This window comes from Schistocerca nitens, chromosome 3, assembly GCF_023898315.1.
Source record: "Schistocerca nitens isolate TAMUIC-IGC-003100 chromosome 3, iqSchNite1.1, whole genome shotgun sequence".
NCBI lineage: Eukaryota > Metazoa > Arthropoda > Insecta > Orthoptera > Acrididae > Schistocerca > Schistocerca nitens.
The window spans coordinates 633,557,721-633,582,160 of NC_064616.1; the positions used below are offsets into that span (position 1 = coordinate 633,557,721).

At 39.1% G+C, this 24,440-nt stretch overlaps 1 protein-coding gene across 2 annotated transcripts in view; it reads right to left on the reverse strand.

Annotated features, from left to right (window-relative positions):
• Positions 1–10,618: 10,618 nt before the first annotated feature.
• The window catches only part of LOC126248583 (mitogen-activated protein kinase kinase kinase 1-like), a 182,594-nt gene continuing 168,772 nt past the window's right edge, over positions 10,619–24,440 (reverse strand). Inside the window, exons 18-20 of one of the 2 annotated variants that reach the window (XM_049949690.1) lie at positions 15,005–15,299; positions 14,618–14,892; positions 10,619–11,027 (exon numbers count right to left, since the gene is read on the reverse strand). In XM_049949690.1, coding sequence (XP_049805647.1) covers positions 10,848–11,027; positions 14,618–14,892; positions 15,005–15,299 — 750 coding nt within the window. In that variant the 3' untranslated portion in view covers positions 10,619–10,847. Of the gene's footprint in view, positions 11,028–14,617; positions 14,893–15,004; positions 15,300–24,440 lie in introns of those variants that run through there. The other variant, XM_049949691.1, reaches the window with a different exon arrangement.

Here is a 24,440-nt window from a genome sequence, read left to right on the forward strand (position 1 = left end):
ACAAATATTTCTGAAGAGTGAGATTTTCATATTGACTTGAGACTCAGATAGAACACATGTTAGACACTTTTCCAATGTTGTGGAGGTCATTCCCTTGATCTCACACCGATGTCATCATGGCCTCACTGTTTTCAGCAACAATCTTTCCACCCAATTATTTCTAGATCTATGGTAACACTTGAAAGTAATATGGTATTATATACACTAATGAGCCAAAACATTTAGACCTTCTGCTTAATAACATGTTGGTCCACCTTCTGAACAGAATACAAAAGTGATTCTGTGTGGCATGGATTCAACTAGCCCTTGGTAGGTTTCCAGACGCATTTGCACCAGATGTCTATGCATAGGTCACGCAGTTCCTGTAAATAATGGGCTAGCGGTTTATGGGCACGTGGAGTGAGCATCTGATACTGTTACAGATGTACTCCATTGGGTTCGGATCAGCCAAATTTGGTGGCAAAGACATCAACATGATTTTATTACCATGCACCACAAACCAATGTAGCACAATTCTGGCTTCGTGAAACGGATAGTTATCCTGCTTGGAAGGCCAGCACTGTCGGGGAAAGCATGAAGCATGAGGGGATGCAGGTGGTCTGTAAGAATGATCACGTTGTCCACAGATGTTGTGGTGCCTTTATTACTACATTTCCTTTGGATTCCCAGGTGGATGTACCCCATAGTACAATATTGCCACCATCATCTTGCATCTAAGGCAGAATGCATGCTTCAAGCAGCAGTTTGCCTGGGTGACCGCGTATCCCAACTTGACTATTGACCTGCTGTAACAAGAAACATGATTCTTCCAACCAGGCAACACATTTCCATTCACCCACTGTCTATTCTCAATGATCCTGTGCCCACTTGCAGCTACATGTGGAACATGTAGGGCTCACTTGCTGTGAAGCCTGATGTTTATCAATGTGGACTGATTAGTGTGCTCCAAAGACTTGTGACTGCACCAGCATTGATTCTGTTGTCAATTTGCCAGAAACTGTCATTTATCCTGCTTTACAAAGTGGGAAAGCCTCTGACCTTCACATTCTGTCATGAGGTGTGGCCATCCAACATCTTGTTGTGTATTCGTGGTTTCACTGTTCTTCAACTACTTTCCTCACTCACTCACAACAGCAGCATATGAACAGTTGAGCAGTTTTGCTATTTCAGATGGATATTCATTGGCCTTCAGTCATAACAATCTGCTGTTTACCAAAGTCATTTGTGTCAATGGATTTCCCCATCTGTGGTCTATATTGTCACTAGACTGATTCCTTATTTATCTCTGCTCCGCTTATATACTTTTGTTACTGCGTCACACATCTGCAATGCCCTCAGGTGGCATTCGACTTTGTGGTGGGCAGTGGTCATAATGTGTTGGCTCTGCAATGTTTAGTTGTTTGATACATGCATCAAAGCTTTATTGCCACTTGCTCTTAATTCAGCCTGTCTACAGCTGTTTCAAGTTCTAAATTTTTTGACTCTTCAGGGAACGGTTTATTAACTTCACTGCTGAATTAAAACTGTGTTCAAGACTTGGACTCAAAACCAGCTCCTTAGCTTTCACAGACAGTGCTCCTGGTATAAATCATTACCTGGCCTCACAACTTTAATTTTAACAATAAGCCTCCCTCCCCCCAATCTTTCGAAATTTCACAGGAGCTTTCCTGCAGTCCTGCTGGAGAGTGCTCTTGTTGAGTTTGGAAAATCTGAGGAATTCACTGGCAGTATTGAAGCTGTGATAGCACAGTCAGCAAGAGTATTGCTCATGAAAGGCAAAGGCCCAGTTTAAGTCTCTGTCCAGCGCACAGTTTTGATCTGTAAAGAACTTTCACAACAGTGCATACTCCAGTGCGGAGTCAAAGGTTCATTCAAGTTCGCTACTCACCCAACACACTTCCGTCTGTGTTGTGTCTTAGCAGATGTTGTTTCTCCACTTTCCCTGTATGCAGTATACATCTTCGACATGGTGCCTCTTGAAGCACACTTCAGCTACCTTGGTTACAAAAGGACCCACCACATGAGCACAACGATTTGCCCACATTCGAATTCACTTGGCTCCAACCTAATGCACTAACAACTACACAGAACACTGTTCTGGCCATGACTGACACTTGCAACAGTTTCATTCATGATCAAATACGACAGCACCGCTTGCAGGCTTGGCCAGCATCTGCATTTATGTTCAAACAATCATTTCTGTGGTATTTCCTTAATTTTGCCCAACCCTTGTATTTCACACTTATTATTATTTGAAATCACCTTTTGAGCTCAAAAGTGCTTCAATAAAGGCATGACAAATTGTGGCACACAACGCATGTAGTAGGGGAAATGGCAGTGCAGGTATTGAGCAAGAAGATTGCGCAGGAGTCTAATTCGAGGGTGTTACAATAGGGGAAAGAAGGTACCATGTTCTAGGTATCACTCCTACTTTATCACTGATACTGTAAGGAAAGTTCTGGCAAAAAGTGAATAGTTTAGGCTTTGGTAGGCACAAATAAAAAGGAAAAAAAAAGTAGTATTTTTGTGTGCCTGTCAACAAATTGACGCTTTTACTATACAGTGAGTTGTCTGCTTTATTCCTGAATTATCAAATTTATCAATAATTGGTCATAATTCGTATCTTTCCAAATGAAGGATATTCTCTCTCTCTCTCTCTCTCTCTCTCTCTCTCTCTGGTATAGAACAACCTGGGTTCAGTTCCCAGTACCTCCTCAGATTTTTTTCTGAGGTAGGGGGGTCTGGAACAGGATATACACAGTCTTGTGAGGCTGAAAGAGGAGCTCCTTAAGTAGAGAAGCTGCAGCAGCATCATGCTTCGTCTACTGGAAATAACAGAGTGTAAAGTGTACAAATTAGTATTATATTTTTTTAATTACTGAACCAGGTAGCACACTGCCTTTGCTCTAAAGTTGACAAGACATCTCTTAGTTTGAGTGCTCTAAGCCCTCTCTTGTAATCATTATGATCCTACAATAAGTGTGGCAATTTTGCAACAATCCTAAGGCAATGAGACCATGTGCATTCTAAACAGAGGATTACCTAGAGAAGTTATGTGGTGCAGACATACCAGTTTTGAAACAGGGATTGAATGAGTATGCTCCTTGGACACTTGTCAGCTTTCAGATTAACTTTAGATATGGCAAGTTATGAAAAGTTCCGCATGTTGCCTAGAATTAACACAGATGTGTTTGTCATTGCATGTAAGCAGGGTTACAGACATGGGGGGGAGGAGGAGGTAACATACTGATGGGTATTAGTACACAAGGAAATAATGTGAAATGAGACAACTGACAATAATGCAAAAACAGTCTGTCAGGAAAACATTTCTGCACACTGTAATGTTCCTCCTGAAAGTTGTGTACAATAAGTAATACGTAGGATAATGGCGAACCAAACATTGTGGTCGTTAGAGTTAACAGTTCAGTCATGGCCAACCTCTGTATTTGAGGAAGACAAAGTGTTGAATATCTGCTGTACTTTTGGGTTAATTTTCTGCACCACCTTCAATTTTATATAAAGCCTCTGGCTTGTCAGAAGGCTTTACCTTTATTTGAATTGATGCTAGAATGAGCATAAAATAAATTTCAAGGCAGCTGGTTAATTTTATGTTTTGCATAATCAATTGCTCATGTGTACTATATTAAGACATATCTAGATTTATCCATTTATAATTTGAGCATTATGATACTTGTGAGCCAAATTTATGGGCTTAGGTGATATCCATGTAACACTTTACCAATTGTTTTGGTGTAAATTTAGCGTATTTTAACTATGTATGTCTCCATGTAACAAAAATGCACTCGTTTCTCCAAATCAAGACTTTATACATCAAGATTCATGTTCTACTTACAGTAAAATAATTTCTTATATCCTGCAAATCAATGCAAAGTGCATGACCGGGAATACAGTCACTTGTAACATACACTCATGGTTCTTCTGCTTCCATTTTTGAATGTAACGATTGGCACCTCACATTCTCTCTACTAGACTGTTATATCCTTGTTCCTTCTGATTCAACACCTGTCCACCTTTGTTAAGACATTATGTTTTTGTTTTTTTTTTAATCTTTTTTGTGCTAGGAATATACATTTGTTGCTCAGTAGAGTACGTGGGTGTCAGAGGCTTGATGTTCAGTGCTCTGTGATTCTGAGTCCATATTAAGCTTACTAGCTACCACCATGTTTTGGTAAATTTATCTTCCCAATGGGAAGACTTACACAAAACAATGGATACTATTTCAATAATACGCAAGAGACAAGTTGTATTAATCTACACCCATACCACGCATAACCATAATTGTAAAACTAAATTACAGCAGTGATTGTAGAGAAACTGAATCATCATACAATGATACAGAAAGAGAAGATGAAGCAAACACACATTAAGACAAGATAACACATACATAGTTACAAAATTACGTAATTATGTAGAATAATATTAGAGACAGAAATACTTACAAACACAGCTACATAGAAACTTTCAAATAAAGAAAACGCTGTTCAGAAAGGCGCAACTCTGTGACCCCATTCAGAGATGTGTCTTACTGGCAAGTCCCATACAGTACTAACGGTAATAACAACTATCATTGTTATAACAATAATAACTAAAATATTACAGGCTGTGAAGATGGTTTTATAACTGTTTTTATTCCAGGAGGGATTTCAAGACTTCACATCCAATCTTCAGCTGTATCTCTGTACAGTTTCCACTTCTTGGTGTGGAAGATATATATCTTGGATATCCATTGTAGTGGACTGATGGGAATGCAGCCTTTTATTACAACAACAATAACTAAAAGAGCCTCAGGCTCCATAGATGATTTTTGTCATGGTTGATAAACGACTGTGTTCTCACCAATCAACTATTTTATATACCATGCTAAGAAATGGGAACTGTGCACAGGTACATATGAAGATGAGACATGAAGACTCGAAATTGATCACGGAATAAAAAGTTATAAAACTATTTTTGTAGCCTGAGGCTATTTTAGTTATTGATGTTATAATAAATGGCTACATTCCCACCAGTCCACTATGACAGATATTCAACACTATAATCATTGTCTTTGAAGTGTATTTCATAACTATCTGTAAACAGTGATGGGCTATTGAGGGCCACTTAAAAAAAGTACTTAATTTAGGAAATCAACCCTTAATATAATATATAAGACGTGTAATGTCAAGCCGGGGGGGGGATGCTTCGAGCAATCTGGAGGCTTTCTCTTACAATCATTGATTGTGGTGGGCAACTATTTTTAATGCTTTCCTTCTTTTTTTTCTCTTCTAAATTACTAACGTTTGTACTTTACACCCTCCATTTCCTTTAACAAATTTGCAATTTCAATTTTGTCTAATTTTCTTTTTAATTCATTATTATTACTTTGATATTTCTTTGCTGAAAACATTACTTGCTTGAATAATGGAAATTTTTGTTGTTGGTTTTGACAAGTTTATAAAGTTCTCTGTAACTGCATTATAAATAAATAAATAAATATAGTTAGAGTTTATTTGATCAAATTAGCCAGGCAATGCAAGGAATTGCTTATAAATTGCAAAGTTTATTCATTATAACACAACTAGCTGGCAGCCTAATCAAGTGTTCCTTACAATTCATGAATAAATAATTGAAGAGTTGAGTCTTCAATATACAGTAGAAGTCCAATAGTCCAGAATGGTGCCAGATTGCCAAAAATGCTGGACTACTGGTCAGTACTCCTTACAAGCTATACAGTGAAATGTTGAGTAGCAGAATCACTTGGTTAATAACTTTAGCTCAAAATTAGGCCAGTGCCAAATTTGTGTTCAACACATTTAGTTTACATACATGTACTGTACAATATTTTAGTGTGACTTATTCAAGATTTTTATACCTCTTTGTTTTAGAGATAATTTCTAATGATGTGTAAATCGATAAGTTGAGAGGCATTATATTCAGCAAAAGCAATGAATTTATTTAGGACGCTATGGCTTCTGCCCTGGTGATTCTCTCTTTTTCTTTCACGTCACTCTCTTAAAGTCTGTGTATAGGTTGAGGGTTTACTATACTTTGGATATTGTTCATCAGTTAGCTCCTGCTTGATAACTTCACTGCTATCCACTTGTTGCCACTCCACAACTTCCTTTTCAGATACATTTTCCAAAGAATTGTTGTTGGTTATATTTCTTACCACATCCAAAACTTCAGACACTGATTCAGGATGCTGTTTTTCTTCAGCAGTCTGTGGTGTTAGATGAAATTTAGGATCTGCAGTTGACCAAAGTTTTCTCCAGCACCGTTGTAAAGTAACTTTTTGTACTTGAGCCCACGGCAGCGTGGGAGCATGGATGACATTTTGTACATTCAACTTTTTTTGAAAGGCAGTGAATGAAAGAGCTCCTATAAAAACATTTAAAGTTCTAGATTATCCTTTGATCCATTGGTTGAATCGGTAACATAACATTAGGTGGAAGAAGTGTAGCAAATATGTTTCCAGTAACTAACTCAGCTACTGATGGATGTGCTTTACAGTTACCCAAAAGAAGGATGGCAGTGCTGTCTTCTGGTAGACCATGGTTTTTTAAGCTTTCATTGACTTGTGGAACAAAATGATGGAAAAATCACTTTTTGAAAAGTGTTGCGGTCATCCACACATTTGAATGAGTGTCATAATGAACAGGCAAGTACATGACATTGTTAAATGCCTGAGGCTTTCCGCATTTACCAATTACAAAAGGAGTTATTCAGTGGCTTGCAGACGCATTAGCACATATCAAAACTGTCAATCTTTCTTTAATTCCTGTAGCTGCCTTTCCACCTCTCTGGCTAGAGTAGATGTTGGTAACTGAGGAGCAAATTTCCACGGTCATGGAACGTGTCAGTACATGAAATTACAACGTAAAAAAATAAAATGTGTATGAATCCAAAAAAAGTCAAGCCATTAGATTATTATCTGTGATTATTTCTTAAAACTTGTCTTTGTATTTTTCTGCTAAGACTTGGTCTGTTGAAACTGTTTCTCCAGTTATATGAAATCCTCGAATCCCATGACGAAACTTAAAAGTTTCTGAGCCAACCATCAGCAAAACTGCATTCACTTTCTGCAACACCTGAATCTTGTCCAAATTTCTCTGCCTTTTTAATAACCATTCGACCTGTTACACACTTTTCTTTGGAGTGTTCTGCAATGAACCATTGGTACAGGTGGTGGTTGTTAGTGTTTAACGTCCCGTCGACAACGAGGTCGTTAGAGACGGAGCGCAAGCTCGGGTTAGGGAAGGAAATCGGCCATGCCCTTTCAAAGGAACCATCCCGGCATTTGCCTGAAACGATTTAGGGAAATGACGGAAAACCTAAATCAGGATGGCTGGAGACGGGATTGAACCGTCGTCCTCCCGAATGCGAGTCCAGTGTGCTAACCACTGCGCCACCTCGCTCGGTAAACCATTGGTACACTATGCTGTCTAATTATTCGCATTGTTATTGACTGAGAAGCCAGTTTCATTAGTTCATCTTTATAGTTGATGAACCAATATTAAATTCAGCCATCAAAATACTTCTGTTCTCGCCTTTCTCCAGGCATTTGATGATTTCCAGTTTCTGGTTGATGGTCAGAGTTATGTGCTTACATTCCTCTCCTGATTTAGAACTTGAAAAAAGTTTCAGTTTCGAAAACATTTGTCATTGCTTAAATGTCAATAAAACTTACACAAGCCACTTTGATATCTACATTCAGATACAGTTCCCAGTTCACAAGAAAAAAATTACGAAAAACACTTTCAACCAAAACAATGAACTGAACCTGTGTGGTGACAGCCGAGATCAGCTGAAAGGTCTGAACACTTCCAATTGTGTCTAACAGTAGCATACACATAGTGGACACTTCAGAGTGGTTCCAGATCTGGGATGCTGTGGACCATCAGATGTTCTTGACTATTGGCAGTCTACTGTGTACCAACACACTTAAGAGCTGCTCTATGGCTTCACACATGGAATATTTCCAAGTCGCAATGTAAACTGGACTTGCAAAATAATCTGTCATGAAGTTTGCACTACACAACCATTCACTGCCTAGAAAGCAAGTTAAACACAAATTTTACAATCTCTCATTTTGAAGACCAAGATCTTCATTCTTTAGAGTCTAAACACTCTATCCCTGAAGTTTTTCTTGCCCTGCATCTCGACATCCAAGTCAAGCTTGCTATGCTCCCCCTACTACTTCTTTTAGCTTGTTTTCCTGTCCCTGTCATTTCTTCCCTACTTACTGCTCCTTAATAATAATACAGCTTTTGATTCAATCGGTCACAATTAATAAAAAGAATTTCACAAAAAGTCATGCTCAAATATGAAACACAGTGTATCTAAATGAATTACTTCTCATAAATTATTATGTTATCATAAATATACTATTGCTAACCAAATACATAATCAACCAGCACATTTTCAATATTAAGTAAGGAAACGGGAAGTAAGAAATAAAGGGACCAGTTTTGCATACTACGGCATGTGCATCGAACATTTGTAATTTTGCTTTTGAGGAAATCCCACCTCAGTCTCTAGTAATAAAAGAAGCTCCTGTGTACCAGTGAAGAGAGGCAGATAGTTATGTAGATAGACTCTCCCACATTTGGCTAAGCTCAGCTGCCTACTTGCTCAAGCCGCTAAGTATCTTTTGCACTCTAAATTGGATACCAGAGCGTATTTTCCAGAACAGCACCCCCTTCTGCATTTTGAGCTGGAAATGCACACAGAAATGTTCCATCCTCCAGTATTTCTAAAGAAAAAGACCATAAAAGTTTTATGAGCCAGTCTGTCAGTTCAAAGCTTAAGTTTATTCACATCTGGTAGGTTTCCAATGACCATCTGCATGACTTGGAATGTCTGTCCAAATTAGTCAAACATGTTAACTTCTCAGAGCTGGGGTTCACATCATGTACATGATGATGTGGACATCTTTGACTGTGACATTATTTATCTGTGCAACCCACTATTGCCATTTCTGCCATATGGCCACTACCAAGTGTTATAACTGTACTTTGGCACATGCCAAAACATAAAAAACACTGGATATGTCATCGTCACATCTCACTCAAAACGTGGATTTGATGATGTGTACATTTCTGATATTATTTTGGTATTTGCTAAAGCAAAGTTACACCACTTGGTAATGGCTGAAAGTGCAACAGCAGAGTGTACAAACTAATAATAATTTTATTGTCAAATGTGACCATGATGTCATTTACAAGACTCAGAACATACATAGTTCTTAACAATGAAAGTTTTAGGTCAAGTCAAGCCAGATGCAGGCATACTGTAATCTCTCAAGCTGTGCTAGCAGGAGGCAACTAAAGTGAAGCTTCAGAGTGAGGTAGGAGCTTACCACAGGCAACTGAATCATTGTTAGTAAAGTACTGTGGTGTTCAAACAAATATTACGATAGGAGCAACTGTACCTCTGCATTCCAGATCTGACCTAATCATCCAACCCTTAGTTTAATTACTTAGATATGAACAACTTGGCAGAATTTAAATGTGACGATTTGCAAAATACAAATTATGCTTGAGTCAAGTACATGAAAAATCCGACATGAATGTGAACTAATACCACAATTTGGTTATATTTATAGAAGAAACCTAACTACTGAGCTAGTACTAACATATTAATTCATGTACATGCAGTGTTCACAAGAAATGTCGAGTACCTCTTGTGCATAACTAGACTCAATGTAACAAGTCCAAACTGAGTGTGCCAGGCCAGGACTGTAACCTGGACTCCAAAACTCTGCAAAGACACTCTTAGAATTTGGAAGCCTATGGTACACTGTAGTCTTAAGTCAGTCCATAAGGCATGCTTGAATTTCATCACTGATAACACAGTTTTAACTTACCATATGCAATAAAAGCAGTGTATACCCTGCACAACCTGTGTTCATTCCCAGTAGATAGTTACAATAACAAATAATTTAATGTTACAAAGATCATTAAGAATTAGGTCAGTATGGTTACTTACTTATTTAGACCCAGTTTCTCCAATGCTAGGAAGCATATCGAGCAAGAAGTTTCCTCCAGTGAACTCTTATCAGCCGCCAGGTTTTTAGCTTCCTCCTAGGTCATATTCATCAAATTATGTATTTTATATATGCATATTATTGTATAAAAGTTCTTGGAATCTGTGTCAAGCAGGAGGTGGTCGTCATGAGTCATTGGCAGCTATCCTCCTCCACCTCTTCTTCCATCCCCTCAAGTATTTTATTCCTTAGGTGATCTACCAGTGTCTCAAATTATTACAACCTTCTTAGTATATGTTACCTGCTTTGAAGTCATTTGAGCCTGACCAAATACCTCCATTTTTTTTACACTGGGCACTAATTTATGTCCACTGCTTGTTGACAACTTAGTTCTGCATGCATGTTTCATACAAGATGATCATGAAAAATTAAAATCCCCACAGAATATCTAAGTACATAAAAAATATACATATTATTGGAGCATTCTTTCAATTAGTTCTTTAATACATGCAAAATGATGATTCAAGAGTTTTATTCATATAAAATCTGTTTTTATTCTTGTTCTTTTTCTTACTATTATTCCTATTATATTAAATATAAACAGGAAGTAAAACCAACAGGTTTTATGATAAGGCACACATAGCATGTTTATCCACAATATTATATCAATGAATGATATATAGATATAAAATTGAGAATACTGATGTAATTTTCATACAATCAATGCTTTAAAAAGCATGTACTGAAAATATGAATACTTTAATAATCAGTCTTACTCAACAAGCCATATAAAAATATAGTTTTAACTTTATAGAAAATAAATAGTACATTTAGAGTGTTGTTCCATCCTGGATTTAAGTCTTTAAACTTTATTACTACAGGTACCAATATATTCAGGTGTGTTTATGAAGCACTCATGATTAAGTAGTTCTTTTGCTGTAGGCCGCAGTTCTGGTTTTATCTGCAGACACTTGTGTGCAACATTTTTAAGTAACATGCCAAGAGTATGAGGAATGAATGGAGGTTCCTTGCTTGAGGCTATCTGTAAATTAGAGAAAATGGGACAAATGTAATGAAAGTTGAAGAGACGGGTGAATTACTAAAACAACTTATTACTTAAGTAGTGTGTGTGTGTGTGTGTGTGTGTGTGTGTGTGTGTGTGTGTGTGTGTGTGTGTGCGCGCGCGCGCGCGTGCTACAGAACTTTAGATAATATATATGGTATGTTGGGTGGAAGAGAGTGCAGATGATACTTCTGCAGTACAGGTACTTTGAACAATTTCAGTATGTCTTTTTGGCATCTCGCATCCTATATAAAATGTTATTTTGGCAAGAAGAATATCAGTTTGATGTAGAAAACAGCCAAAGGTAGAAAATTAAGTTCTTTTTATTTAACTGATGACCAGTTTTGTGTATCAGAACTCTTTATCGAATTATCCAAACAGGTGTATTGTGTGATAGCACACAAACCATGTTAATATTGTACATACATGAGTCCACATAAAGTTTTCAGCGACAATTGGCATGACAAACATGCAAAGGTCACAACTTAAATAAAAGTAACTGAAGTTTGTAACTTTGTTTTCTACGTCAAACTGGTTAACACAAGTTGCTCTCCTGTTACTAACCCAGCATGCTGTAAATCCAAGATGAATATCACTGCAGTTACACAGCCAGTTAACTCATCTTCCCAGTATTCATGACACCTCTTGTTTTTAAAAATTAAAAAACCCGATCTTAATGACTGTTACCCAGAAACTAAGGACAGGATTCAATGGATGTTTCAGGTTAATATCACTTCCACACTATTGCATATAGTGCTACTTTCAAGAGTAGAAAATGAAGCACCAGCCAGAGAGATTTATATAAGGGAACCACTTTCATTTGCACTTGAGTTCCCAGTAATTCATATGGCAAATAAATAGTTACATATACTGTACCTTTAAAACTTTATTAGTTACTGGACAAAAAATGTCACCCCTCTTATAACAACATATTAGTCACTTTGGTATAACTTCTATTCCTTCTAAGCATTCCAAAATGCTATGTGACACACTGTTACTGACGTAAGCCATGGTGTATTTGTGTCGGCTGGTTGTATGGAAACAGTACAGCAAGATGGACTGACATTTGGACATGACCAAATGGCAGAAAGGTTCAGTCGTGTTTGGACACAAGCCTGCTAACTGCGTGAATCAAACTGTCAAATTTGTTGGTGTACCACTAAGCACTGTCCAGTGTGTTTACGAGCAATGGTGTACCACTCGTAGCCATATTAACACAGTGGTTGTAAAAAGATTCCATTCGACAGTGATTAGAGATGAGTGTCACACTTTGTCAATGACAACTGGTTTCAAACCCAATACAAATTGCTACTGCCAGTGAATACAAGTGTATCTCAACCAGTTTCAGAGTGAACAATTTGAAGGGAACTTACTGCCTCAATGAATATCTGGAATCAGACACTTCACACAGAGCCACTGATCACCGTGGCACATAAAGCTGCGTATCTTCAATAGGCAAACAACACAGAAAATTAACAGCAGCTGACCGGAGATGTGTAGTGTTGACCAGCAAGTTACAATTTTGCCTCTTTTCAAATGATACAAGGTGTCAAGTGCACTGAACGTTCAATAAGATGTTTAACCTGTAGTGTGTGGATGGTGTAGTTCAGGCCGAAGATGGTTCTGTGATGTTCAGGTTACTGTCAACACAAACGGGGATAACTATTTCAACATTCTTGGTGACCAAGTGTTGTACTTTCTTCTACATCTTCACAGTGAATGTGCTGTGGACACTTCTGATCACAGAGCTGTGCGCATACTTTCCCGTTTGACGGACACTCGGGCATGCTGTTGGCCCTTGACTGGTCTGCTAAACCATATCATCTGAATCACAAAGAAAATTTCTGAGGCTATGTGGCACAGTGGATCCATCATAGCAACATCCTCACAAGCTGTTATTCCTACAGGATCTAATCATCTGTGAATGGATCCAGCTGGATGTGACATACCTGAAGAAACTTGAGGACACTCTTCCTTGCTGAGATGAGGCAATTTCCAAGGCTACAGGTAGTGTTACACAGTACTGTAACGACTCCTGTGCACAGGTGGGGGCGGGTTGTTGACCTTTTTTTTTGTATGGTGTGTTTATTTAATGGTGTGTTTATTTAACCGTGTTATTTCAGAGTACAAAATAATAAGTATTAATGCACAGCATAGATTAAAAATTGTTAACTTTAAAATGCTCATTAGTCACTCACAACTATAAATGACATCTACATTGATGACATTTTGGGTTGTCCTCCACTGGAGCTGGTGACTAGATACACACATCAAAAAAGGTTTTGCATCACCCCGGTTCCCAGAACACCGGAAGATAGACGTTGACTGTGGATACTGTGTCACAGACACAGTCCCTTTGACTGTTCAGAGACGTCACTAAACCCGCCAAAAGATCTACATGCATGAGCAGCGCCTATTAGACCGTGTGGGGGAGTCCAACAGCCCATCAGTTCCAGTCATTCCACCAGGAAGGGGGTACATGGCTTGTGTTGTCTGTAGTTTAACCATGCCTACACGGTCAATACCGCGGTTCAATCGCATCTGCATTGTTACTTTGTGCAGGAAGGGCTTTCAACAAGAGAAGTGTCCAGGCATCTCTGAGTGAACCAAAGCCGTGTTGTTCGGACATGGAGGAGATACAGAGAGAAATAGGAACTCTCGCTCAGGCCAACAACATGCCAAATGGACCGCTCAGGGTTGGCATCATGTTCTCTTCACCGATGGGTGTCGCATATGCATTTACCCGGACAATTATCGGAGACGTGTTTAGAGACAACCCGATCAGGCTGAATGCCTCAGATACACTGTCCAGCAAGTGCAGCAAGGTGGAGGTTCGCTGCTGTTTTGGGGTGGCATTATGTGGGGCTGACGTACACCGCTGGTGGTCGTGCAAGGCGCCGTAACAGCTGTACAATACGTGAATGCCATCCTCCGACTGATAGTGACACTTATAGGCAGCATATTGGCGAGGCATTCGTCTTCTGGACAATAATTCGTGCCCCCATCGTGCACATCTTGTGAATGACTTCCTTCAAGATAACGACATCACTCGACTAGAGTGGCCAGCATGTTCTCCAGACTTGAACCCCTATCAAACATGCCTGGGATAGATTGAAAAGGGCGGTTTATGGATGCGACCCACCAACCACTCTGAGGGATCTACACCGAATTGCCGTTGAGGAGTGGGACAATCTGGACCAACAGTCCCTTGATGAACGTGTGGATAGTGTGTCACGACAAATACAGGCATGCATCAATGCAAGAAGACGTGCTACTGGATATTATAGGTACCGGTGTGTACAGCAATCTGATCCACCACCTCTGAAGGTCTCGCTGTATGGTGGTACAACATGCAATGTGTGATTTTCATGAGCAATGAAAAGGATGGAAATGATGTTTATGTTAGTCTCTATTCCAATTTTCTGTACAGATTCCGGAACTCTTGGAACTGAGGTGATGCAACACTTTTTTTAATGTGTGTAGTTAAATTATCTGGTGTTTAAAAGGAAAAATGTTGAAAATCAAAACCTCTAATGTCTGAATTCACTGGGTATCTTGACAGTACTTACTTTGTACATAAGAGCAAGGTGGTTGGACATCTGATTTTCTTTCCATGGTGGTTTTGTGGTAACCATTTCAATAATGCAACAACCAACACTCCAAATATCACAGGAGTGTTCATAATTTTCTCCCCTTAGGACTTCTGGAGCCATAAATGCAATAGTTCCAAGAATTTGACCTTGCAATTCTCCTGACACCACTGTCTGAGTTTCTAAATGCACTGCTGCCCCAAAATCACCTATGCATAAATTTCTGCCTGTGCTATCTATTAAGAGATTTGCACCTGTAACAAGTCAGTAAATAACATAATACTTTCATGATTATTCAACTGTTAATAAAATTTTTATTGTAATCACTACAGCAATCAAGACAATTTAAAACATCAGTGTGCTTACCTTTCAGGTCACGGTGCAAAATATGGTTTTTATGCAGATAGTTCAGGCCTTGAAGAGTTTGTTTTGTATAGTTGATGATAACAGACTCACTGAATGGACCATAGCTATCCAGCAGTGTGGCAATAGATCCACCAGCCATCCACTCAACAAATATGTTGAAATGACCATTCTGTTTTGTAGCACCAAGAATATGTAGTACATTGGGATGATGCAATTTTGATAACATAACTATTTCCTTCCATATTTCTGATTCAACCCTTTCCTGCTCTTGTTGTGAATTACGTAAGAAGGACACCTAGAGACAATGTTGTACACACAGAATTATTTCAGCTCACTTAATCATGCCTGTATATAATTATGAGTAGTGTTCCAAGAAGAATGTTAGTAACTGCAATGAGGGTAGTACTACCATATGAATATGTAATTGGTCTACATATATTTTTCCTTCAGAACATTCCTAAATGGTAATGTTTAAAATTAAGTAAACTGCATACATTTCATGTGACACAGACAACATGCTCCTTCCCCCCCCCCCCCCCCCCTTCTCTCTCTCTCTCTCTGTCTCTCTCTCTCTCTCACACACACACACACACACACACACACACACACACACACACACAATGATGAACACTGTATTCCTCTGGCAACATATAGGTGAAGTGTTAAGGTGAGTCTGATTTTCATCTGTGGTAATTGGTGCAATAAAGGACCATAAGCTACACTGAGGAGGACAGACATTTCTGCTACAGAAGTTACTTAGTATCAGGAATAGAAGACGATGAATTTGTCAATATATATATACAGGGTGTAACTGAAATAAATGTAGAAAGTGAGAGGGCTGGTCAAGTGGGCCATAACAAGCATATCTTACATAGAAACCCATGTCCGAATCTCTTAGCATACAGCGCTAGGTGTCGTCAAATAGTGTTGCCCATCGCCAAAAGGATAAGCACACAAATGCCATCAAAGCTGCCATGGTAGCAGGTCTGCAGAGCAATGTTTTCAATGTATTTGTGGCACCAAGGTAAATGAGAAGTTGGGGTGAAGTTTTATAACCTTTATTTGAAAACAGTTAGAAAAAGTGCTCAAAATTACGTCCTCCTCCTTGAATGTACACTGTGCAACGACACTGGCATATCCGTCACACTCTTTCAAACACTTGAAGCAAAGTGGAAATTGCATTGGAGGCTATCAGGTCTTCACATCTCAATGGCTGTTTCAAAGACAATAAATTTCAGGTGGCCACAGAAGAAAAAAAATCACTGGGATCAAGTCAGGGGGGAGGGGGACGGGCAGGGGGGAGGGGCGAACATGCAGGCCATGCCACCAGCCCACTGCACCCTATCCAGTTCTCACCAAAGGTTTAATCCAAATGCATTCACACTGCATGTGCAAAGTGCACTTTCGTGTTGGTACCGCATTAGTTGTCGCACAGTGAGTGGAACACGTTACAACAACTCTGGCAGAGTTTCTTGTAAAAAATATTACGTATCTGTTTGCATTCAGTCACTGGGGGAACATGTATGGACTGACCGGAATAACGCCTACCAAGCTGGCCCAAATACTGACAGTGAAGCAATCTTAGTGACCACATACAGAGGCGTGTGGGGATTTTCCCGTGCTCACACGGAAAGGAGGAACAAAAGAAGGAAAGCTGGATTTACTGTCCCATTGACGTTGAGGTCATTAGAGGCAGAGCGCACGCTCTGATTGTGTCAAGGAGGGGGAAGGAAATCAGTCACGCCCTTTCAACGGAATCATACTGGCATTTGCCTGGAGCAATTTAGGGAAATCACGAAAAACAAAAATCTGGTTGGCTGAACACGGATTTGAAGAGTTGTCCTCCCAAATGCAAGTACAATGCACTAATCACTGCGGCTGTGGCTGTCTAACACACCCTCTCATGTAAATGATGCCTCATATGTAAAAAGTACACAGTTTGGAGAGTCAGGTTGAATGTCACACCTTTGTGAAAACCACTGTCAGAACTCAATTCGACATGGAATATCATCTGGGTGAAGGGCGTGGTACTTCTTTGAAGCAGGCCTTAAATGCACATGAGCCATTACAAGAATGTGTCATTGAAAAACATACGTCAAGTGAACCTCTCTCTCATAGGGACCTGTGGATGGCACCAAACGTACAAACGCTGGGCAGCATGAGCATTTCCATTTGTTGCCCTGTAAGCACAATGCATGTCTGCCCTTTCCTCCATTTCCTGTCCACCCCACACAGTAACAAACCCACGAGTGTCCCCATTTGATGACAGACTGATACAGGATGAAGTAGACTCTGCAGTGTGCACAGGTGCTGCCCTCTATGCAACACGTATCAAAAAGTCATTTGCACAGCCAAAAGCAATGCCTTCACATCCCAATAAGAGGCAGAAAACCCATAGTGTTGTCCCACCTGGAATATCTGCAAATATGTTGACTCCAGTGTTTGCAAATAAAGGTCATAAAACTTCAACCCAACATCTTTTACCTTGATGTCACAAATACATTGAAATTGTCGCCCTGTAGAGTCGCTACCATGACGGCTCAGATGGCATGTGTACCTACCCTCTTGGCAGCATGCGACACTGTTCAACATTGTCTAGCAATGTACGCTGAGGAATGCAGACACAAGTTACTATATGAAATATGCTTGTTACGACTCACTCTACAAGCCCTCTCATTTTCTGCATTCGTTTCGTATAATACACTCTTTATGAAGGGATGCTGCGAGTGACTGGTACAGAATAAGGCTATAAAGGATGTCATCTGAAATCTCCCACCTGGTCATCCAAGATCAGCGAAGCTCTTTCATAAATGTATACCTGAAGTAATCTTTACACTTTACTGGTAGTTTTAAAATAGTGGTCAAATACTAAATAGGGTAGGCATGCTCTCCCTCTGTCTTACAAGAAAATGTGAGTAACTGGTAACCTGCACTGTCATGCTGTATAGAGCGAAGATATCATGGAAAGGGTATGTCAGATACAGCCAGAGAGCAAGATGTTTTCCAAGTGGCGGATAAAAGAACATTACAGTGCTTTGGGAGTTGCATTACAGAACATTCATGATATTCCATGGATCCCATGGAGAGAGGCAAGTAAATGAAATGACTTGACATTGTGAAACATTGTAATATTACAATGCTGATATTAATTATAATACAATCTAACACATTTAATTTTGACTCCTTAATGCCCGAATAAATTTCTAGATGAAAAATAAAAATGAAACATTGTGGTGCTTTACAGGCACCAGAAACACTTAGCAGAAGTCTTGGTAGCTTCATGAAGAATCGGCATCTACTGGCACTGACATCCGAAAACAGTTAACCTTCCAGTTATTAACACAGCATTGGTATGATGTAAATTCTTGACCCTTGGCATTAAGGCGTTAAGAGATACTGTGAAGATACTCTTCAATGTATCAGAAGCAATTACCCAAAAGAACGTCTTTAATTCAATCATAAACTCCAATGCATTATCTTCAATTACATTTAATATGCACTGTTAAGTAGTTGAAGACATGTGTACCCATATATTGGACTCCTTTTTGTGCTAATGTTAAGCCATTGAAGTCTCTCTAGAGGCTGCTGTTGGTTATATTCATGCTTGCATTAGTTTTTGAGACCAGGGAAATATTGGTAATGTAAAAGAACATTAATGCATATTGTCAAGATATCAAGTGTTTTGTAGAGCTATCTGCAGGATGCTCTCAACAAACACCAAATATAATTCTTACAATACATTTTTCTAGTCTACCAGGTGTACCAGTATGAAATGAGCGTTAAGATACAAATGTGTTGATAGGGAACATTTGTTGAAAACGAGCCTTAATTTTTTATGGTATGACATCTGTCAAAGATATTTAGTATTCATCAAGTCATGGAACAAACAACATCATATGTTTTCATCATGTTAACAATCTCGAATTTTGTGCCAGAAAGTGATGATTTGCGGAAAATATTAATTTTTTGTTTTCATTTGAAAAAAAAAAAAAATAAAAAAATAAAAAGTACTGCAGTCGCATCGAATGCTTGTCGAGGCATATGGTGATCATGCTCTATCAGAAGCAACATGCAAAAGATGGTTTCAACGGTTCAGAAATAATGATTTTGATGTAAGAAATGAAGAATGTGGAAGACCACCAAAAAAGTTCGAAGACGCCGAATTGCAAGCAATACTGGATGAAGATGATACTTTGGAGTCAGAAGCAAATGGCCGCAATGCTAAATGTTGCACAACAAACTGCATTTCATGGAATCCATTGGAGGAATACTGCAGCACTGGCACTATTACAGTAATTGTTGCAATATTGGGCAGTAGAGCAAAACAAATGCCTTAGAGAATGAAAAAGTTGCCAAAAGATGATTCAGGTTAATACAGGGAACAATGTCTAAAATAAATTATGGCAAAATGGGATGGAAATGGTTGCGCATTATCCTAGTTCATTTATGGCCAGCCCTTCTGAAGTATTTTCATAAGACTACATCATCAGACCATTTCGGATTTATGAAGGTCCTTGATAAAATCAGAAGCAGGTATCATTGGCCAGATCTCTACTGATCTGTCAGGAATTGTGTAAGCCACTGTAGGGAATGCCCAACAACAGAAGTATGTGACTCAGTCACCTTCCCTCCCCCCCCCCCCCCCCCCCACCCCCTTCTCTACCACCACTCAGGTCATCTACCAATTCCTCTTGCTCGGATTGGAATTGGTCTCTTAACGAGCTTTACCACGTTGACAAATGGGAACAGTGCACACTGAGTTCTTTACTGTTCTACTGTCTTCGCTGCTGTACAACTGTTGAAGCACCACAGATCACAGATGCTTTCGAGTGTTCAGCAGAATAGTTGTTTCCATTTTTGCATGGTATTTTTATGATGGACCCAGTCATTTTCTTCAGATGCTGCAAGCTGTGTTGTTATTCATATTCACTGCCATATTACAAAAGTGTCATTTGCTTCACACTTTCCATGCAACAGAGGGTGGACAATAACATGGAAATACCATAAACACAACACATTACCATGCCTAATATGGGTTAGGGAAACCATTGGCATTCAAAACAGCTTCCAGTAGTGTTGGAGTGGATAAATAAATACATATCCGGTAAGGTTTTCACGGGAACCTTAAACAATTCTTCCTGCAAAATAGTGGCAATTTCAGGTAACAACGAAGGAGGAGGATAGTGATCACGCAACCTTGTTTCTTGCATAGACCACAAAGGCTCCATAACGTTGAGATCCAGTGACTGAGGTGGCCAAGGGAGATGCGATAATTTATCCGTGTGTTCACAAAATGAGTCGTGGATGATGTGAGCTGTGTGATCAGGGGGCCATCGTCTTGGAACACAGCATCACGATTGGGGAACAAACACTGTACCAAGGGATGGACCTGATCAGCCAAAATGGTCACATTTTCATTGGCAGTAATGCCCCCCTGCAGAGTAATCATAAGGCTCACAGTTGCCCACATCATCACTGAACCCCTATCTCTCATTCTTGGGGCGTAAACTCTTCTAGAAGTTGGAAACAGCCAACCAAATGATGTTCTTCCATTGCTCCATAGTCCAGGTTTTATGGCTTAGGCACCACACTGTCCTGTTACATGCATTTGCATCACTGATGAGCGGTTTTGGAATTCCAGCATGCTCAGCAATTTCCTGTTTTTGGAGCTTCCTTTGTGTAGTTTTGGGGCCGACACAGTTTGCGAATTCAACATTCATCTCTGCAATGACTTTTGCAGCTATTGTCCTCTTATTTTTCGCCGCAACCCTCTTCAATGACTTTATGTCAGGATTGCTCGACAGACACTTTCGTCCATGTTGTGACTTAGCGGATAATGTTTTTCCCTTTCCCTGTATGCGGTATAAATCTTCAAAATACTGCCTCTTGAAACACCAAACACTTCAGCCCCCTTGGTTACAGAAGCACCCACCGTAAGAGCAACAACTATTTGCCCACATTCGAATTCACTTAGCTCTGACATCATGTACTCACAACTACACAAAATACTGTTCTTACGACAACGGACATTTGCAACATACTAAGGACTTTGTACAAGTGCCATTCATGACTTAATACAACAGTGCAAACTCCAGGCCTGGCTACTGAGTCATTGGTACAAAGTGAGCAGAGTTGTGAATGTAGAGTTCGCTCTTACCAACTTATTCACTGAGAACGTGTTGCAGGTATTCTGTCAGGTTGTTCATAGGTGCCAATATTACTGACTATGAATCTTACAGGAACGCATTTCTTGCATATATGATGAAACCCATATAGTTGTGGTAGCACAGCTGCTAACATTGCAAGACAAAACACATTCATCACTGAATATAAACAGATCTCACAACATGACCAGCTATGCCACTACGACTATATGGCCATCATAAGCTACATAAGGAAGGCATTCCTCAAAGACCAAAAGTTATATTGACACACCAACATATCACATGACAAAATACCTAAAACACATTGTCAATGAAAGTGGGGCGGGAGGTAAACATCTACATTCGCAACTCATATAAAGTTCAGTAAAGTGTGGCTACAGGACACGGATACGACCGTCAGTTTCAATGTGGTCTCCTCTGTTATGAGAGTCCTGCTTCCTGAATCCTTGAAACTAGTTGTGGAAAAATTCAACGAAGATCTCACTGAACTCTTTAGGCACCTTCTCACATCAACTATCACCGTTTGATGAAAGATCTTGTGGAAAAACTGATGGCGTGGTGATGTGTACTGTTAGTTGAGGCATACCTATACATGGAATACTATGAAGCAATCATACTAGGATCCCTCAAAGTTCAAACCATAGTGTTTACCAAAGTTCAAACCATAGTGTTTATATTCATTTGTGGATTATAACTGTATGGAATGAGAAACATGAAGCGACCTTTCCTCAGTATGTTAGTTAAGAGAAGAAAGGTCAGACCCCTTAGTCACAGTGCACACAGAAAACCCATGCAAAATGACCTCTGTCTCCACACTCTGAACCATCAACATCCGCCACAAGGAAATTCCTTACTAAAGACTCTGGTTAACAGAGTTCAAAAAGCTACCAGATAAGGCGAGCCTCACCAAAGAACTACAATACCTATGAATAGCGTTCTGAGGGAACTTGTCCTTAGCTCGACAAATTGAGCAGGCAATGCACTCACAACCACCAATGCCTGAGGAAGAGGATGAGACATAGAAAAAGGCAAGCCAAGAACTGCTCTGCTTTATGCCTGCCAAATCTCTGGAAAGATCTGTAGACTCCTATAGAATTACGGCGTCCAGTGTATTTTGTTCCCATCAACAAATATAAGAAAACTTCTTCATAATGATAAACATCATCTAGGACTCTGAAAGCAGTTGTGTACCACATTCCATGCAAATGTCGTGTGTCCTACGAGGGTCATACTATTGGAATAGTCAAGAAAACATGCAAGGAACATCGGTGATATGCCTGACTAAAACAATCATGCAAGACAAGACATTTCCAAGCACTGTCTTGAGTATTATCATGAACTGAAATACTAAAAGATCAGTTTAATGGTCCAACTGCCCAGTTCCTGGGACAGCATAATGAAGACGTCCATCGAAACAGAGGCATTGGTAAATTTCATAAATGCGATGCAGCTTTCAATTTAAACAAGGCTTGGGGTCTGGCACTCAGTTTATTAAGATCTCACCAGTCATTGCCATCTTATCCACTGGAGCTAGAAAAAACTGAGAGGGCATGCAGCAAAAACTGAGTGCAGATTGCAACACCTGAAGAAAACTCGAAATATTGTGCTTAAAAATAGAAACAACAAATCGACTGGAAAAAAAAAAAATTGCACTAAGAAAATCTGAGAGATTAAATTGCCAGGTTTACTGGAGAAGATGTCATCTTGAAGAACAGAGGACCATATGTGATGAGAGGACAATATGTGATGATCCCAGATCGTGGAAAAGTATTAAAACTGGAGTCATAAGTATTTTCAGGATGCAATATCATACACTGGATGAGAACTAGCAATGAGGAAAACTGTTCTTCGCCAGGATCGGATCAGAACTGCTCACTTACTGCAATGAAGTAGCTATTATTCATAACTCAACATTCATTATTCATTTACTAAAATAAATGAAATGAAGATGCATTACCTTTCTAATTCAGATCACTTCAGCTGTATTTTTATCTAATTTGAGCCTGTTTTTGAAAGAACACAGAAAGGGGATTAATAATTTTCTGTTATGTTCCTTGTAGTTTTGAAATTTCTGAAAATGTCCTACATTTTATATTTAAAAATATCACAACAAAATTCTAGATATTTTTTATTCTATTTGGCCCGCATAATAATAAAATTTACTCTTGTTGCATTTACAAAATTTTATTGAGAAAAAATACAATGTAATATATAGAACAATATTGAAATTAACTTTCTACTTCCTGAAAATATTTGAATTGGTGAGTTGGAAAAAGAGGTCATGTCCACTTTTTTTCAGATTACGGAGATAACTTATCTATACATCTGTATGCATTGTTTGGTACAACAAGGCGTCATGTCGCATCAACAGAACTGCTTGTTATATACATAATGAGTTAGAGAGGGGGCCATGTCCAGATAAATAAGCATATGATGGACCTGTTCCAATAAAATAGGAGAAACCAGACAATGTAAAGAAAATTCTACAATACATACCTGACGAGCAGAAACCATTTATACCAGTATCTGCCGGTGGCCATTTAATGATGGACAGGATAAAGATGCAGCATGCCATCATTGTTTGCTTTGCTGTATTGGGATTGTGGCTGTATTTTGGGTAACTTATGAATAAACTTGTATCCTCATAGCACACTCTTTTTATTGCTATAATGAATAATACTAATATAAACTTGCATAACACAATCCTTCTCCTGTAAACAGGACACTACTCGTCTCATCAACATTATCAGGTTTGAAAATAGTTCAACTCCAGCATATTCAGACTGGATTACTGACCATACTAAATAGATAAAGTATGTTGTAATGGTGAATACTGTTTTGCACTGGTACCAATTACTACACAGAAACTCCATGACACCATGCTTAAACCCACTGTGTAATATAACAGTCTTTTGTGTCTCCCGAAAAATTTAATTTCAGAGATATGACCCCTTTTCTAGATCACCGTATGTGTCAGTATGGCACCTCCTTGCACACTGACTACTACAGCTCGAGTGGTTCATGTCACAGCTGACAACATATTCCGACCGCGATGGTACATCAAAGGATGTGAAGGAAAAGAAATACTGTACTCAAAGCTTAGTCAAAAGTATGTAATCATTTATTGGGTTTATGCAATTTGAGATTTTCTTTTCAAATCAAGAATAGAAATGTATGGCTCAAAGTGTTTTCTGTGTTACTACAGCAATCTGAAGAACAGACACTTCTTCATTTTCTATTCTTTTCAGGACTGAGAAACATTCCTCACTACA